Genomic DNA, 16,659 nt, shown 5'->3' on the forward strand with positions numbered 1-16,659 from the left:
GTGGATCACTCACTTGGCATTCCCAGTCACGGGCTTCTTCCTCCTGAACATGTTGAGAAAGCTGTTGGTGCCACACTGCGCCGACTTCCCATCTCCGACGTGCATCCTCACCACATCCGACGTCGTGAAGGCGCTGCGGACGTTCCTCTCCGGCTTGGCGATTATAATGTACATTTTGGGCGTAAACATGCAACTCAGGGCGACGGTGACGCTGAGGCTGACGGAGAAGGACGTGGTTATGATTTTGTAATTGGAGCCAAAGTAAATGGGGACAAAAGCCAGCCAGATGATGCAGGTGGTGTACATTGTAAAAGCGATGTATTTGGCCTCATTGAAATTGGCTGGGACGTTGCGTGTCTTGAAGGCGTAGTAGGTGCAGCTCAAGATCAGCAGGCCGTTGTAGCCCAGCGGCGCCACCATGCCCACGTTGCTGGTATTACATATAAGGTAGACCTCGCGGATGCTCGGGTAGGATTTGATCGGTTCGGGCGGCTCCAAGATGATGAGTGTGATTTCGAGCGTGAGCTGAACGCTGATCAACATGAAGGCTATGATGACTTGGGCCCAAGCGCTCATAAAGCGTGGCTTCCTGGTGCAGATTTTCTTCTTGCTGCCGGCCAAAATGCGAGCGATCCGATTGGTTTTGGTCACCAGGGCGGAGTAGCACATCGAGGAGGACAGGCCAACCAGGAGGCGCTGAAGGTAACAGGAGAAGACAGTGGGGCGGGCGATGAGAGTGAAGGGGCAAATGTAACCGAGGAAGATGCCAGCCAGAATGATGTAACAGAGCTCCCGGCTGGAGGACTTGACCACCGGGGTGTCTCGATACTGGATGAAGACAAACGTGACGAAGGAGGTGATGAGGATGCCCACGCAGGAGAAGACAACGGCAATGATGGACTCAACATCGACCCAGTCCAGGTGTCTGAGAGGGAGGGGCTGGCAACCTGTGGGGGAAAGGAAGATTTTTAGGTTCGTGGTCGAATGAAAAGAAACGTGTTTAATTGGAAATGAAGCAAAATTGAAATCTGCAGTTTTTAATGGGGATATGTAATGCAAAATCAACTTGATTTAACCTTTTTACACCGGTGTTTACTCAAAGTTGTTGAAGAATAGCAACTGGTATAGCAGGAGCTAATGGGGATCTTGATAAACTAAACTAAACAGGGTCGACAGCACAGAAAATTTCTATTTCCACCTACCCCCTATCCCTGCCCACATCCCTGTACTTAACTGTGATTATTTGAAAAATGAAGACTCAAAGTGACACTTGTCGGGTTCTAAAATATCACGTAATCATTTTCGAAAAACGCAAACATGTAAATGACAATCTGCTGCTTGTTCCAGTGAAATGTCTCAATGAGGAGGCGGAGCTTATCAGTTATGCAGTTTCAGGAAGTCCATTAACCTGTTCCTACTATCAAACAGTTTTAGATCAATATTGCTGTTTACATTGAACAAAATGTAAAATGATGATCTATATAACAAATTAAAAAACTACACCCAAAAATTGCATATCATATATTTTTGTGCTCTAAATTTATCCCGCTCATTTACATTTCTTTCTATCTATTACATGTTGACGCTAGTTAGTTTCACACTTATTCCCAAACCTGTTAAGCAAGTAAATGGGAACAAAGGGGTATTCCCAGAGCCGAGATTAAGACTATAAATGATGTGCTGATACTAATGGCTTTACAGTCACACAAGCAAACCACTGTAAAGTGCACTTTTTCAGTAATATTATTGGGTTTTTTTTTAGGGCATTGCTTCTCAAAGTTGGGGGCACGCCGGTTTGGGGGGGCGCCAATATTGCGACATCGAACGATTTGCAGAGTTTTTGAAAGCAATAGTTTTGCCAAAACCGTTAAACTGACGTAAGATATCGCACTGAAAAAAACATGTTTATGAATTTGCGGTACTTTCACTTCTTCTTGAGTAAAATACAGATTTCCTGTCTGCGATAAACAGCTGTGCCATTAGATGTAATGAAAGTGAGATCTCCTGAGTTTCTCCCTCCACACGCTGCCGCACTGCATCCACAAGCCTCTCAGAGCAGTAATAGGATTTTACACCTGGGAACCCAAAGCGCCTCTCAACTCCATAAAGCACTGTCAAAACAACCAGTGGATCACAGCACGGAGGCAGGAACGCGGCGAAGGGGGAAGTGAGCACTTTCGGGGACTAAAGCTCACGTTATGAATGCTAAGAGGCCAGGGTCAAAGGAAGAGGGCGATGAAAGGGGGAAGAGTGTGTCAAAAAGTGACACGTAAACAAGCACAGGGCAGTGCAATGGAAAATGGAGTTGTGAATATATTTACATTGTGTAAAAGGGCACGCTGTGACTTCTTTATACTGTATGTGTTAGCATGATGCACAACCGTTGTTTTTAGTGGCAAATTTAGGCACTTATAAAATACTTTGGTTTTATGCAGTATTTTTGAAAAGAACTCAAAGACAGAAGAAGACAACACAGAAATACAGACAATATATTGTGAACTGTGCGTCTGGTTGCGACATCCTGGCATTCAAATCCATTAAATTACTTTATGACTGGTTTGCAAATATTGAATTGTAAAATCAAGTTAATGATTTGTGCCTGTTGCAAATCTGGGCAAATAGTGGAATGAGTCAGATAGAATATATGTTAATGTTGTGTTATGTGCATAATTCTAACTTATAACATTGTTTGGGGGGATTTCTATTCTCTGTTTCTCTTACCTTCCAGATCATCGTCGGGCCACCATCCCAGCTCACAGGCCTTGCACGTGAACTCGTCCTGCACAATTTCATTATCTTTGCATGTGGTGCAGATCCAGCAGCAGCTCACCTCGCCTTTACGAATCACCTGCGAAAAGATAAAACAATGACAAACTGGTCAAAAGGAACTGTACGACAATAAGTCTGTTCTTTCATTCTAAAATCAATCGATGTGTGCTTTGTACAGCGTCGCATTGTCGTTTGCTGTTTCATATTCTGATCTCGGCATGCTTTTAAGGAGCACTGTGATATGTAAAACAGGGTGTTAAGTGGGGCACAAAACAAAGAGCAGAGAGTGAGAGAGAGTGTGAGGCGGCAGAGGAAAGGATGTACCTTCCTTCAGGGCGACTTAGGGCTCTGTCAGACACCACAAACACTGACCGAAAGCCACTAAATGAGACATCCGTGTGAACCTCAAATGCAAGCTTTAAACAAAAAAATACTGGGCTTATCGCAATATAATGCACTATTTTGAAAACAAATTAAAACTCAGAAATACATAAAGCTGTGTGAAGATGAAGATGTGTTATATCAGTACAAACATGCCAAAGTTCAAATTCAAGTATGTTATTTAAGACCGATGAAGGCTAAGTGAATGAATACATGTAAAAAAAGATGTTCTTGGTTAATTAAAGCCGTGTCAATTGATATGTCGATGTAAAAGGGGGCGTGGCAAAAGCTCGCAAAACTACAACAGCAACAAACATAACAGCAAAGCAAAGCAAATGACTATTTATACAGAAAGGTACAGGGAAACTATGTGCGGTACTTGTATGTAAAAAAGCTGATTCACTCCCAAAGCTTCAGCTATTACACCTTCTCCTTTTTGCTGTTGTCCCATTAAAATCTTTATAGTCGGAATACATTTCTCTACTTCTTTATATTTGGTAGATTCCATCGACCGATTAATTGATTACACACAGCCCAAATGAATAGTGTTATTTGAGTATGTTCATGTACAGATCAAAGGAAATAATTCCATCTATACATTTAAATACTGAAAAGGGAAGCAGTGTAAACTCGTTGAATCCCACATTCACAGTATTTGCTGTACCTTGATCTGTCCTTTGGAGCAGGGCTCACTGCACACAGAGCGGACCATGTCGCTGGTGTTCATCCATAACCTGTAGTCGTCAACGCTCAAGACGCCCTCATGCCATGAGCCCACTTTAAGGTAGTCATAGCGACCATCACCCACACTCTGGAGATTCATGATGTCATACCTGAAGAGGAAAAGCATAAAAATATCTTTGACCAAATGTAAATGTAATTTTATACAGTTATCAATTTAAGTTGTTGATGTGTGGCACTTCACAGTAGTTAATGATGAGCAATATTAAGACTTTTCAGAAATGGTTTCCAAAAAGACCCATTTGTATTAAGACAAAGCCAAACAATGTACTCCAGTGAAATAACAGTAAAAGGAGTTTTTCATGTCTGCAGTTACTGTGTGACTGAAGCCTTTTGTTGTTGCATTACTTATTTAAATGTATTCATTTACACTTCACTTGTTTGTCTAGAGTTGAATTCTGATGGACATTGTCAGAGATTATACACAAATTGTAAACTCAGGCTAAAGAGATAAAGTGCAAGAAGCAGCAGTAACAAGTGAAGCAAATGAGACGGGACAAGAGACAGATGTGAATTAAGCTTTAAGGAGATAATATAGAGGAAGCTTGACAGGTAATTTAGTGATAACAATCCTCCAGCTTAGCAAACCGTGTTACATATCTAAACTCATTAGAACAGCTTTAGCGCTAAAAGCTAACACCACCACAACACTCCGACCCCAATTCTCACACAGGACCACGATGGAGCCCACCAGCTGACGGACCAATGACACGGCTTTGTTTTGCGCCCTGTCAGAATCTGTCTAAGATAAAACTGCATGGCTCCGATTCCACCAGATCTGTTCCAGTCCAGAATAATTACGTGCTTTCATGGACTCGCCTGCCTCATCCGTGTGTGCGGCCATGCTAATGACGACACTGTCAGATTGAGCTTCAGATAGCCAATGTAAAGATGGCGAGGCGACTTTTACTCAAGCAATTTACTTTACGTTTTTGATGACAATGTTGTTTCTGAAAGCGCTGCAAGGTTCTTTAGCTTCTTGCAGAAACTCAATCAAAGGATGTGGGCTGAATCGAGACACGCCAAGATGGAAGGAAATATAGTTTGGAAGAAAGGTGCGCAAAATATGTAGTATATATATATAAAGAGAATTATTTAAATATCAATTGCAGTCGTCATTGCTGCTGTCATGGTGATGGCAGTTAGGTTTATGGGGCATTTCTATTTGTCCTACACCAATTAACCCAACTCGGCCCTGCTCTACACGACCCTACTCAGCCTGGTTGTGTTTCCATTACTCTTTAGAATCTGGTTCAGTGTCTATGGAAACTGCCCACAACGAACTAATATCCATGGTAACATCCTCCGTGGCAACCATGCATTCCGCTAGAACAGTTTAGTACCTGCTTGGCCTGGTTAGAAACAGGGTGAGCGGGAACTAAGCTCTCCAAGACGGTCTCATTTTTGCGACAGTCTCATTTTTGTCATTATGTGCTGCTTTTACAAGATTCTCTTTGAGGGAAAACACAAAATGTACTAATTTACACCCAAAAAAAGCCTTAATCAGCTTTCAAGACAATATCTTAGCTAGAGGATTGGCCTTGTCTTATGTTGATAGGGGAAACCAGAGGAAACCCACACAAACCAGGAAGAACATGCAAAACCTCCAACAAAAAAGTCTAACATAATCCAGGACTTCTTACGCTTCACATCAAGAGTGGGATTCAAACTACCGACCTTTGAATCAGAAGACAACCGCTACAAACTGAAAAGGGCTCTACGTGACAACGACAGTTTGGCAAACACTGATTAAGACCATTTGAGCGCGCCTTCTGACCTTCCCGGTGTGTCTCCGTTCTCGTCAAAGTAAATGTCCTCCCCTGACACGCCCTTGAAGGAGGTCTTGAGCAGGTAGTCCAACAGTTTGCTGCCGTCGATGGGGTTCATGGCTTCACACAGGCCGGGCTGATCCGGACACAGCTCTTTGTGCATGTCGTGAAGGCCGTGAGCCATGGCGTAGATGGCGTTAATCACAAAGCCCATTTTACTGTCCTGGACATAGTTCTCATGGAGGCTCTCGTTACCTGTGGAGGAGAGACAGCAGGGTTAGAACATCAGTACAACTATTGTGCAATTGTGGAACTAAAAACAAATTGCATTTCATTGATTTTTAGTTTAAACAGAAGTAATGTTTAATTCATATTGTAATGTATCATTTTTCACTTTTCGATATTGAAGTGAAGCCCATCCTAACAGTACAATTACTACTTTTTGTACACAATTCCCAGAGTATGTAGCATCTTGTTGCATTGTAAATTAAGTCTTTACGCATGGAATTATAAAACACTGTCAATTCTGTCCATGAATCTCATCACATAATAACCAATGGCTCAATGGAAAACAGATATTTTTTTATTTTTGTTTATTTATTTAATATGGACATTGCATTTGGACGAACCAAATGCAATGTTTTAAGCGTTATAGCAAAAAATGCTAATTTTCAACACCTGTTCATAGGAGGCTTTTAGAATATGGAGAATACTAGAGCGGTTTGGGGTGTTATTTTGTAAGATTTTCTGGTCTTCATTTAACAGGACAGCTGAAGCGTGAAATGGGAAGAGAGAGGGTAGAGACATTCGGCAAACAGTCAAGGCCAGGAAGCGAACCCACAATGCCAAGGTGGAAACAACTACACTCTAAACTATACTTCACCACTAGCAAGCATTAGAGTTATTTTTAATTTTTTTACATCAGATATAGGTAAAAAAATGACATCGCTAATAGGACTAAGTTGGATCTTTCCTTCATAGTTTTTGAATGTTCTTAATAATTGTAAAATAAAGAAATATCTCTAAAAATGACATTCTATTCAACATTAATCATCATCATTGTGGTATCAAAAACAGCACAGAATCTGCCATGCCATGCCTTCAAACTGAACTGTACCCGTGGTGGTTAAATAATGATACACGTCTCTCTGACACGCATGCAAGCGCACACAGAACAAAAGGGGGGAGGCGTGATCTGTCAGGACGCCGTGTGCCAGGTGAGCCATTCCTCTCTCAAAGTGAGCCGCTCGCAGCTCTCACAACAGTGTTTAGCTCCGTGCTCCGCAGAGGACTTTGACTGATGCTATTCCCTCTCAACCCCGACAGAGATTTGCACATCCAAAAACATTACGGCGAGAGTCGTGCGCGGCATCAGTCAAAGTCACGGATATTATAGAGCCGACTTGCAAGTGCAGGTGTAGGTTTGTTTTGATAGCGGTTAGAAAAAGGCACTTACCACCGCGAAGGTCTTTGGGAATAAGGGACATTTGTAAATAGGTGAGAGATGAATACAGAAAAGTTGCATCGTATCTGATTTATTTATGCTGTTTATTACAACCCCAATTCTGAAACTATTGGGTCAAATGCAAATCTTATAAAGCCATTTTATCCACAACATGTCATACACAAATGGATGTTGAAAACTACTTATTTTGAGAAGGTAAGTACCGTATTTTCTGGACTATAAGTCACACCGGGGTATAAGTTGCACCAGCCAAAAAATGCATAGTAGAGAAGAAAAAACATATATAAGTCGCTCTGGAGTATAAGTCGCACCCCGGCCAAATCTATGAAAAAATGAGACTTATCGTCCGGAAAATACGGTAATAATATAATACTAAGATTAATTTTTGTACCAATATCGAAATAAATATTTAAAAAGGAAAAAAGAGCAAATTCACATATTATAAAAAAAACAAAAAAACACCTTAAACCTTTTCCTGTTTCGTACATCCCAACTCCACAGTGAACAAACATTTATCTTGTGTTAGGTTAATTGTGAATAAAAAGGAGATTTGCAAACCATCCCGTTAATACTTTTCACAATTGGGATTTGACTTAATTTGCACTGTATGTAATTTGGAAATTTAATTGTTGATTAGCTCTGAATAAATTACCGTGATCACCTAGAGAGCAAGAAGGGAAAATAAACGAAGAGAAGAAGACACGAACATTAGGTTATTGGAGCGAGACCTGCTGCTCTGTAAGTAGCTTGGGCGGCAGACTCACCGGAGCAGAGCCTCTTGTAGTTCTTGTTCTCCTGAGGGTGTCCGGCCAGGCGGCACTGGAAGCGGTATTGCCAGAACTCGGCGAACCAGGGGTTTCGGGCGTTGGTGTCCAGCCTCAGTTTGAGATAGTAGTCGTCGAAGGTCTTGACCACCTCAGACTGGAGCTTTATGGTAATTCCTCCCTCAGCTTCCTGTTCAAATCCTTCCACCACTTCATAGCGGTCGGCCCATCCATCACTACAACAACAACAACAACAGAAAGGGCAAAATGTTAAGCAAAAAACTCCAAATACTCACACACATCGGTCAAGTTTGCGTTTGAGTTTGAGTTTGTCACTTTCTGAGCCAAGATTTATTAAGGAATTTTGTCACTATAAACACCGATAACACAGCCGTATTAACAAAATAAAAGTGAGAAAATGTGATTAAATACCACAATAACTTCATGATTGGACAGCACAGCAATAACAGGACAACATTGACAACAGTACAAGAGAAACTACTTCAATATCATGTCATTTGGAGTCCAGGATAACTTATATCTGGCACATGAAATCCCTTAGGCCCTCAGCAAACTGCAGCAAATGCTCTTGGCTTCCTTGTTTGTTTGTGAGTAACTCTTTCTGTCGAGCCTCTCCCCAAAGCAAGCTAATTTGGACCCTTAGCTCGCCCATTGAAAGCCCCGGTGAAGTAGGAGCAGTCGAACAAATTAGGAAGAAAGACGTCCAGTTTGAGCGAGGTCTGAAGGGGGCTGAGGTGCACACTTTCGCTGCCTCCACGGCTTTGACACACCGGGGCTATTGACAGCTACACTGCAATTAGGCATGACCGGGGCAGGGAACCAATTAGGGCTCACACATGGGAGGTGATGGATAGGAGCGCACGTTTGTGTGTGGAGGTCAAATTTGCCGACCTTTTCATCCACAATCACCACCTGTCAACAAATAGGAGACATGAGAATTTGTGTATGAACAGTACCGTTGTTTCAAATAGGGGACGTGGCAATGTATGTGTAGAAAGTCCAGTTTCATTGGTTCAGTTGTAGTCGTGCTATTACTGCAGGATTAGTAACAAACGTAGTATAACTGCTTTCACCTATTGCTTTGCCTGGAATGTTTCACAGTCTTGCATTAAACAAATATTTCTTCATATTCTACATATTCAATTACTGGGGGTTTTATGGTAAAAACTAAACTAAACTAAAAACCCATGCATTGTTGCTGTGAGCGGGGCCAATTCTCCACAACCACCTGCTTGTCTCCATGGCAATATACCGGTATGCGTTTAATGCCATACATTATAACATTCAAGGAAAAACAAAAGCGAACATCTCTGTGAAGAAAATCAGGCGCCAGACCCTGAAGAATAACAATAATTTCAGTTTCATTAAGTTATTATTTTGAGTCTTTCAAGTCCAAGACACGATTGATGACGAGAGCCATATCTTTCCCTCACTAATCCCAACGATTAAACCTAAAAATCTCTCCACCCTCTTGTCTATATTTGCACAGTACCAAAGCAAAGCTCTGAGTCACTCGTTTCCCCCCCTAATTGAGTTTAGACTTGAGGACACGTGGATCGCATTGGGACCGGTCACATTTCCCTCATTGGCTCTAACTGAATGCTGTCTCTGTCCGCACATAAGACTACACAAACACCAGCGCTTCTGAACCCAGCTGCACCTTAGCCACAGTATTAACGCATTAACTCTGGCGGTCAGACCCATTTACTGCACTGCCACCATATTGATGACGGCCACGCGAATGACGCAGAGTAAATGTAAAAAGTGTCTGCTCTGGCGCGAACACTAGAAAAGAACGTGGTCAAATTGGACAAAATTTGGATTGAACTTCATCCGTCTTTACCCAGCCAGCACTTCTTTCATTTCGTAACCCTAGTCTAATAGAAGAGTTGGGAGGTGTATTAGCTGCTATTATTGTCTTGAGTAAAAATAGAAAAGGTGTTAGGTGTGACACAATGAGCGGGATGCCTCATTGCAGCTTGAAAACAGCGGCGTAAGTGTAAGTGGTGAGGATCGCTGGAGGCTTCACATCATAACAACAATAAAGCACGTATGAATAAACCTAATGAGCGAGACAGAACATTCATCATTTTGACAGTGAGTGGCAAAATGTTTTGAGAACTAAAATGTGAAAGAGCTGCTACACAACTCTGCTAAATATTGAGATTGTACCTGACGTCAACGGAACAAAGCAAGATAAACAACATTAGCACGGCGCTCACATTTATCACTGATGCAGACTGCAGGATCACACACAGATGAACCGATTTACATTTCTCTCTGTGAACAAGTTGATCCTGAATGTGTGTTTTGAGGAAAACAGTAGCGGGGCGGTTGAAGTGTCCTAAATCTTCAAGTGGCGTCAGCAATTAAGCTTTGCACAGTCGGGGTAAAGAAAAAACTAGTTTGTCTTAATTTTGCTGTGTCAATGTGAGAGAGACAAGAGCTCCATGGACAAAATGAGTCCAAAAAAGCAAAGAAACACATTTTATCTGTTGTACTGACCATAGTTCTGCCTCTATTTGTTCCAAGTTAAATGGGTAAAACTAATTATAATGGGGCAGCAGTGACTCAGTGGTTAGAGCATGCACCCACCAACCTAAGGTCTGCTCCTCACCTCGCCTCCTACAGTATGAACATGGTACTGTGTGTGTTTGAGTGTCAGTTCACCCAGGGCAGATGTGGCTGCAGAGGTAACACGAAGTTCAGGGGAGTGAAGGAGTAATTACAGTTCAAAATGATTGTTGTAAGATAAAATAGAGGAATTGTTATTGTGTTACTTGTGTGTTATTTTTAACTCCACTGTTTTCTTTAATTTACTTAAATTAAAGAACTTAAAAAAAAAATAATAAAAACAGCTGGGTGAGACCAGGGTGAACATAAGATAAAGAATACAATTAGAAAATAAGGGGGTGGCATCCAATGTAAATAAAGGTTAACGCAAATTGAATCCAAAATAACAATCCCATGTCTATTGTCAGTGAAATGTGTCTGTTTTCGTGAGGTTTTCTTTTTTTTAATAAGTTATACTTTTTCATTATTATACATCTGTGCCTAATCTGTGTTGCAACACTTGAATTTCCCCATTATCTTATCTTTACATGTTTCTTGTGTCATTATGAGGTCATTCTTGCTCTGTCTGAATTGCAGATCTTCTCTCAGCACATGGTTTTGGAGTCAGTATGGTCTAGAAAATGACTATTTGACAACAAAAAAGTTGACAATGATTTCAATATAGATTAATCAATCAACGTGCGTCTGGGTCTACACACACCTCCTTTACAAGCCCTTTATTAATCTGTATTTTGACGCCATTACTCGTACACGTGAACACAGCTGTGCCCGCCATATGTGTTGCAGTGTTTTGATGCCTCCTCGACACTTGATTACATGTGACATTGTTTTCCATGGAGCCAACATCTGGATAATTTATGCCGCCGTGGGACGTCAGCAGGAGCAGACTGGGAGCTGCCTGCGTCTGCGTCTGATGAGCCCCTTCCTCTTCGCTACAGCTTTTGTATATTTATGAAGAAGCCATGAATTAATTGGCAGGGCACAGATTTGATCACACATGCTGTTTCCCCTGGAGGATGAGAGGGGGCTAGAGGCTTTAAGAAGAGGAAGCGCGTGAGTGTATTGAGTGCATTCAGTGTCGGGCAAGATAAGTAGGTGAACATTTACAGCAAATAATCGTCTATGGGGTGCGATGAATATTCTCCTGGTGGAAGAGCTGATGAGTCATGGACAGATGTGGAGGATGGGGTCATTTTTTTTATAACACCTGGAAAGATGAGTCTGCGCTTGAATTTGCCTTTTCCATGGTGTAGTTTAGCATTAGAACCAACTAAACCTAAATGTACAGACAGAATGGGCTTGCTACAGAACCATATCAACTTGAGATTCAGTCAATTCAGTTCAACTTATTTTTGTAGAGCCAAAGTCCCAACAGAAGTCGCCTGGCACGGTTTCTTAAAATAGTTGATTTAACGGACAGAAAGTTAGTGATATGCTTGGGTTATTATTTGGTTTGAGGAGACCAATGTCGGTCTTCTTTGAGTAACAGCAGCATGTGGTTTGGAGCAAAGTTCAGACTTCCATTTATCCTCGGTGGTTGGAACTTGAAGAGCTGTTTTCTCTGTGTTTCTGAGTTTCAGTTGTCGGGAAAAACAATGATCAGTGTGATACTATTTATGGAACGACTCATACAAGTAATACAAAGCAGGGAAGAGCTCAAATCATCCAAAATCTGCATCTATTTAAGCTCATTTATTAACAAGTGGGTGTGATCCCTCATTTGTCCAGGAGTTTTCCTCTGTCGAAAAAAACAAGACGTTTCACATCTCAAGACGTTTCATTCTCAATCTGCAGACCTCGTCTAAGAACTCACATATTCCTCCTACTCTTCAACCGTTAAATTGAACCTTAAACCTCAATTTCTTTTCAGGAGGGATTCTCTTTCCAAACAAAAATGGCTTCCTTAGTTAGTTAGTTTGTTCATTCGAGACAAGGGCAGTGCACAATATACATTAACCTTATCAGGAGAGATGCTTGTACCAGGTTGTAGCTCAAGCTCATTTCCACCTGTCGTCCCTGAGCAGGCTGATGTTATTGTGTCACTGAGGGGAGGAGCCTAATGTGCATGGTTTTAGTGGGAGGGGGAACCTTCGCAGACACAGAAACTCAACATAAAAATTGATCCCAGAATCTTCTTGGTGTGAAGCGACAGCGCGTACCACTGCACTACCTCTTCCAAACCCTCTATTCACTGATTCTGAAGTATAGGTGTTTTGATATAAAAGAGTGTCAGAACGTCAGAACTAGGAAAAGGTCAACTGCAAAGCTGCGTTTTTTTTAAATGACAATTGTATATGGGAAGTAACATTTGTTTTTTAAAGTCAATTGAATAGAAATTGTGCTTTGTGTATAATAATGATAATTGTTCATAATCAATAGCTGTTAAATGCTGCACTAAAGACAAGTGGTCTAAGTTGGAACACATATTGGCTTTATGTTATAAGTTCAATCAGTGTTGCTGGTTCAATTCCCTGCTCCATTTGTTGAATGTTTCTCCCTGCTCTTCACCTCATTTCACACAACTGTTGAAAAAAGCCAAGGGCCAGAATTAACTTTAAAAATAACACTATGACTTTGGCATCATGATATGAGTATGAAATCATAACGGAAAGGTATGAACACACTGATGCATCAAACATAAGACTTTTCTCATACATTTCTTCATTTTGAGACATCACAAAGGACATTAGATTGAAAACCACTCAAGACATTGCCCCCTTTGTTGCTGTTGTATTATGTTTAAAATATGTTTACAGCTTTGTGACTAACACCAGCATCTCCCTTCTCTTCCCCTCTGTTTTCACTATGATGCGTTCCTGCCTGAGCTGAACCATTTCTTGCGTTATAACTCGGGCGCTTTAGTGCAGCTCTCTGTGGAGGTGACACAGGGAGCTGGGGCTGCAGCAGGAGGCTTTAAAAGCACATCCACGCTGCTTTTACTTATTCATTACGCCCCAGTTTGCGTTGGGAGATCACTCTTCCCCACAATGAGGGGGAACGATGCAGAGAGAAAATCCGTTTGGCTTTTTTCCTGCCAGCCAGCCAACTCTCTGCATCCAATATCAGAACCTGATTCCTGCCGACGTATTATCAGAGCCTGTTTGATGGAGTCATTAGCACGGGTGGGAAGGAAACTCATTGCAAAAGCTCATAAGTTACTATAGATTTTACTGTAGATTTTTTCGACATGTATATTTGTAGGTAGTTATGGGAAGAATTATTTAAACTTTAAATTAGAGACGTAAAAATTGTATTCGGAATTAACTTAACTAAATGGATAAATTTGACATTTCTTTGGGTTTCCTATACTGTCATTTGTTCTTTTAAAAAATATATTTTTGGATGCTTACTATTAGTGTAGATTTATATTCGTTCTCTCTCTCTGGTCTTGTTTCTCTTTCACAGTTTTTTTGTTTGTGCTCATAAATTTAAAAATTGTAATATTTTAAATTGTTTTCTGTACATGTTACTGTCCAACAACGTTTGAAGGTTGGTATAATTATAGACAAGATAACTACATTTGAAACGCCTGCAATTGCATAGACGATGGATCAAAATGCTACTTAATCGCGTAGAAACTATTACTTTGCTTTGTATTTTTCATGTGTACAATATTAAATATGTTCACATTTGGCCGCAGTACTTGTACTTTCCATGTACAGTCTTTTGTACATATTTCCCATCACAACATTCGCGATGTCACATTTGCAGCTACAGTAATTGGAAATGCGCTTCGTACCTGACTTTAAAACAAATCCACAATCCCCATTAGATAAAACATTACTTTGACAAAATGATGTATTGTCTTTGCAAAAGCCTGGATTTGTTCTGAAGTAAAGGCCACACTATCTCAAAATATTATTCATGAAAAAGCAGCTAAAGCACACGGTGTTACCTGAGGGCATCTGGCCTAATCTATAGGCCTGACACAACACAACACACTTGGAAATTAAAAAGAGTCTCTGTCTTGTTTTACTGAGTGACAGGTGAATTTAGTGAAATAAAAGCTAAAAAAGAAAACACAGAGAGCTACCACTTACAGACAATAAAATAATAATAATATTAAGGGCTGCAGGATTCCCAATTACTATTAGTAAATCATAAATACTGTAGTTTTATGGTCAAAAATGTCCTCCTCAGTGAAAACAGTCTCCTTTGAGTCTTAAAGCTAGCTAACTCTAATTTCAAATGTTAATACTCCCATAGAAATGTTTCAAATGTGTAACTCTTGATCTAAAGGGGAAACGACAGGCATTTACAGTAGGTGTTCTCAAGCGTTCACCTGAAAACAACAACACTGCACAATCTGCGCCTCAAGATGTTTTATTATTTAATTTAATCATCTTGCTTTCATAAGTTTCAATGGGGCATCATTTCAAATGCCGTTTTCTCCCAAGACCCGCCTTTAAAGTAGCACCTGCACACTTCAACCTTTACGCTCTCACTTCATAAGGTTTTGACAGATTCGTGCTGTAGGATTTGTTGCTATCTGATTCCAGACAAGATTTATTAAAGCTTTAACTCCAAAAGATGAGGTAAAATTTGATTTTTTTGGGGAATTTTCTTGAAGTTTTACAGTACTTTATTCAAATATGAAATAATACATCCAAAATATGTCAAGCAAGAAATTAAATCTGGCTTTTTATATGTCCCACTATGTGCAATTTTGCCAATTTTCACACATAAATTGCTTGATGTATATATGAAAACATGACAATACAAACAAAAGACGTTTCAAATTGATATCTTTAAATTTAGGATTGTTTTCCATTCACCTGCAATGTCTCGTCTTTGAAGCATAACAAAAATCCAATTTGATATTTTTCCAACATTTTCCCTTTGGCCAGTGCCTTGTGAGTCTCTCGCTGACGCTCTGAACCACAGAGCTTTATTCAGACAGGCAGCGCGTCCTTGACAATATGTACTCTCAATTAACATCACAAACACAATACAATTATTCAGATCAGACTCCACTGTACAGTCCGGGCTGCAGACCACATACAGCCAGCAGTCATTTATGGGAAAACAATGTGCTGCTGTTCTAATCTCATGCAATCACAGCACAGTCCTGTATCTTGTTGGTGGAGCTGCTCGTGTGTTTGGATTGGGGCAGACTGAAACACAACCACAATCGCCATGGAGATTGTGGCACAGGCGGCAGTTCTTTTTCCTGTTTTTTTCTCCTACAGTAAATCCTGCCGTGCATCCGGAGCTCGCCTTATTAAACTTCCGGTTTGAGTTGTTGCGGTAAAGCTTCAATTGAGAAGCAAAAGCTCAAAAGGTCAGATTAAGAGCGGATGCGGTTCATTGCTGTCAACATGGCAACGACACGTGGTTTCAGTTACACGAGGAAAGTTACCCGTTTGTGCTTTTCTCTGCTTTTTGGAAATCCTGAGGAGCACATTCTATGACTGGAAATAAATTGGAGTAACTGAGTACAAGTAGCAAAAATATTCAGGTATCCTGGCACAGTTATTCTTTAATTTCAGTATTTGATCATACAATTTTGGTAGAAGGTTGGAATCATTTTTTGGTGAGAAACAGATATTGCAATTTCCCTATTGTGGGACAAATAAAGGTTATCTTATCTTATACGTTTTATATTTATTTTTGCTCCTTTTCATTCACATAAATGTAATGTAAAAATATCCAATATTTCATATCCATCTTCAAAAAATGATAAAGACAACAAACAGTGTAAGAAACAAAAAAAGCTGTTTTGTCCAATGTCACATATTTTTATACTATAATATAATGCAATTCAACGTAAAAGTATTCAGAGTCTTCAGAAAGAGTACGCTGATGGGACCAAAAAGAGAAATATGTTACAAAATGTATTTTAATTCAGATTCTGTAACTACAGTGTCAATACAAGATGTTTGTGCAAAAGCCGTTTCTTGCCAGAGTCACTGAGAAAATGGCAACATTTTGAGACGTGAGTCCTGTGCTGTGTCAAAAGCACATCTGATCACTTAGAATCAGAATCAGAATCAGAAAAGGTTTATTGCCACTGATAATGAAATTTGTTTGTGATTTGGTGCAACATAAAACAATGAACAATGATAAAACAACCTATATAAACCTATAAAAAGTCAAAAAGAAAAACAATTTAAATCTGCTATAGGATAAAAACAGCCTCACTATGTACACAAAATGTACAGTTGAATTCACATAT

At 40.3% G+C, this 16,659-nt stretch overlaps 1 protein-coding gene across 2 annotated transcripts in view; it reads right to left on the reverse strand.

Annotated features, from left to right (window-relative positions):
* Positions 1-16,659, reverse strand: part of grm1a (glutamate receptor, metabotropic 1a) — a 33,734-nt gene that overhangs the window by 2,948 nt on the left and 14,127 nt on the right. For both annotated transcript variants that reach the window (XM_072442841.1, XM_072442849.1), the window contains exons 4-8: positions 7,890-8,125; positions 5,669-5,915; positions 3,815-3,983; positions 2,722-2,848; positions 14-947 (exon numbers count right to left, since the gene is read on the reverse strand). In XM_072442841.1, the coding sequence (XP_072298942.1) occupies positions 14-947; positions 2,722-2,848; positions 3,815-3,983; positions 5,669-5,915; positions 7,890-8,125 (1,713 nt within the window). The remainder of the gene's footprint in view (positions 1-13; positions 948-2,721; positions 2,849-3,814; positions 3,984-5,668; positions 5,916-7,889; positions 8,126-16,659) is intronic.

The sequence above is a fragment of the Eucyclogobius newberryi genome, unplaced genomic scaffold (assembly GCF_026437365.1).
Source record: "Eucyclogobius newberryi isolate DKJ021-1_F unplaced genomic scaffold, fEucNew1.0.hap1 SCAF_1, whole genome shotgun sequence".
Lineage (NCBI taxonomy): Eukaryota > Metazoa > Chordata > Actinopteri > Gobiiformes > Gobiidae > Eucyclogobius > Eucyclogobius newberryi.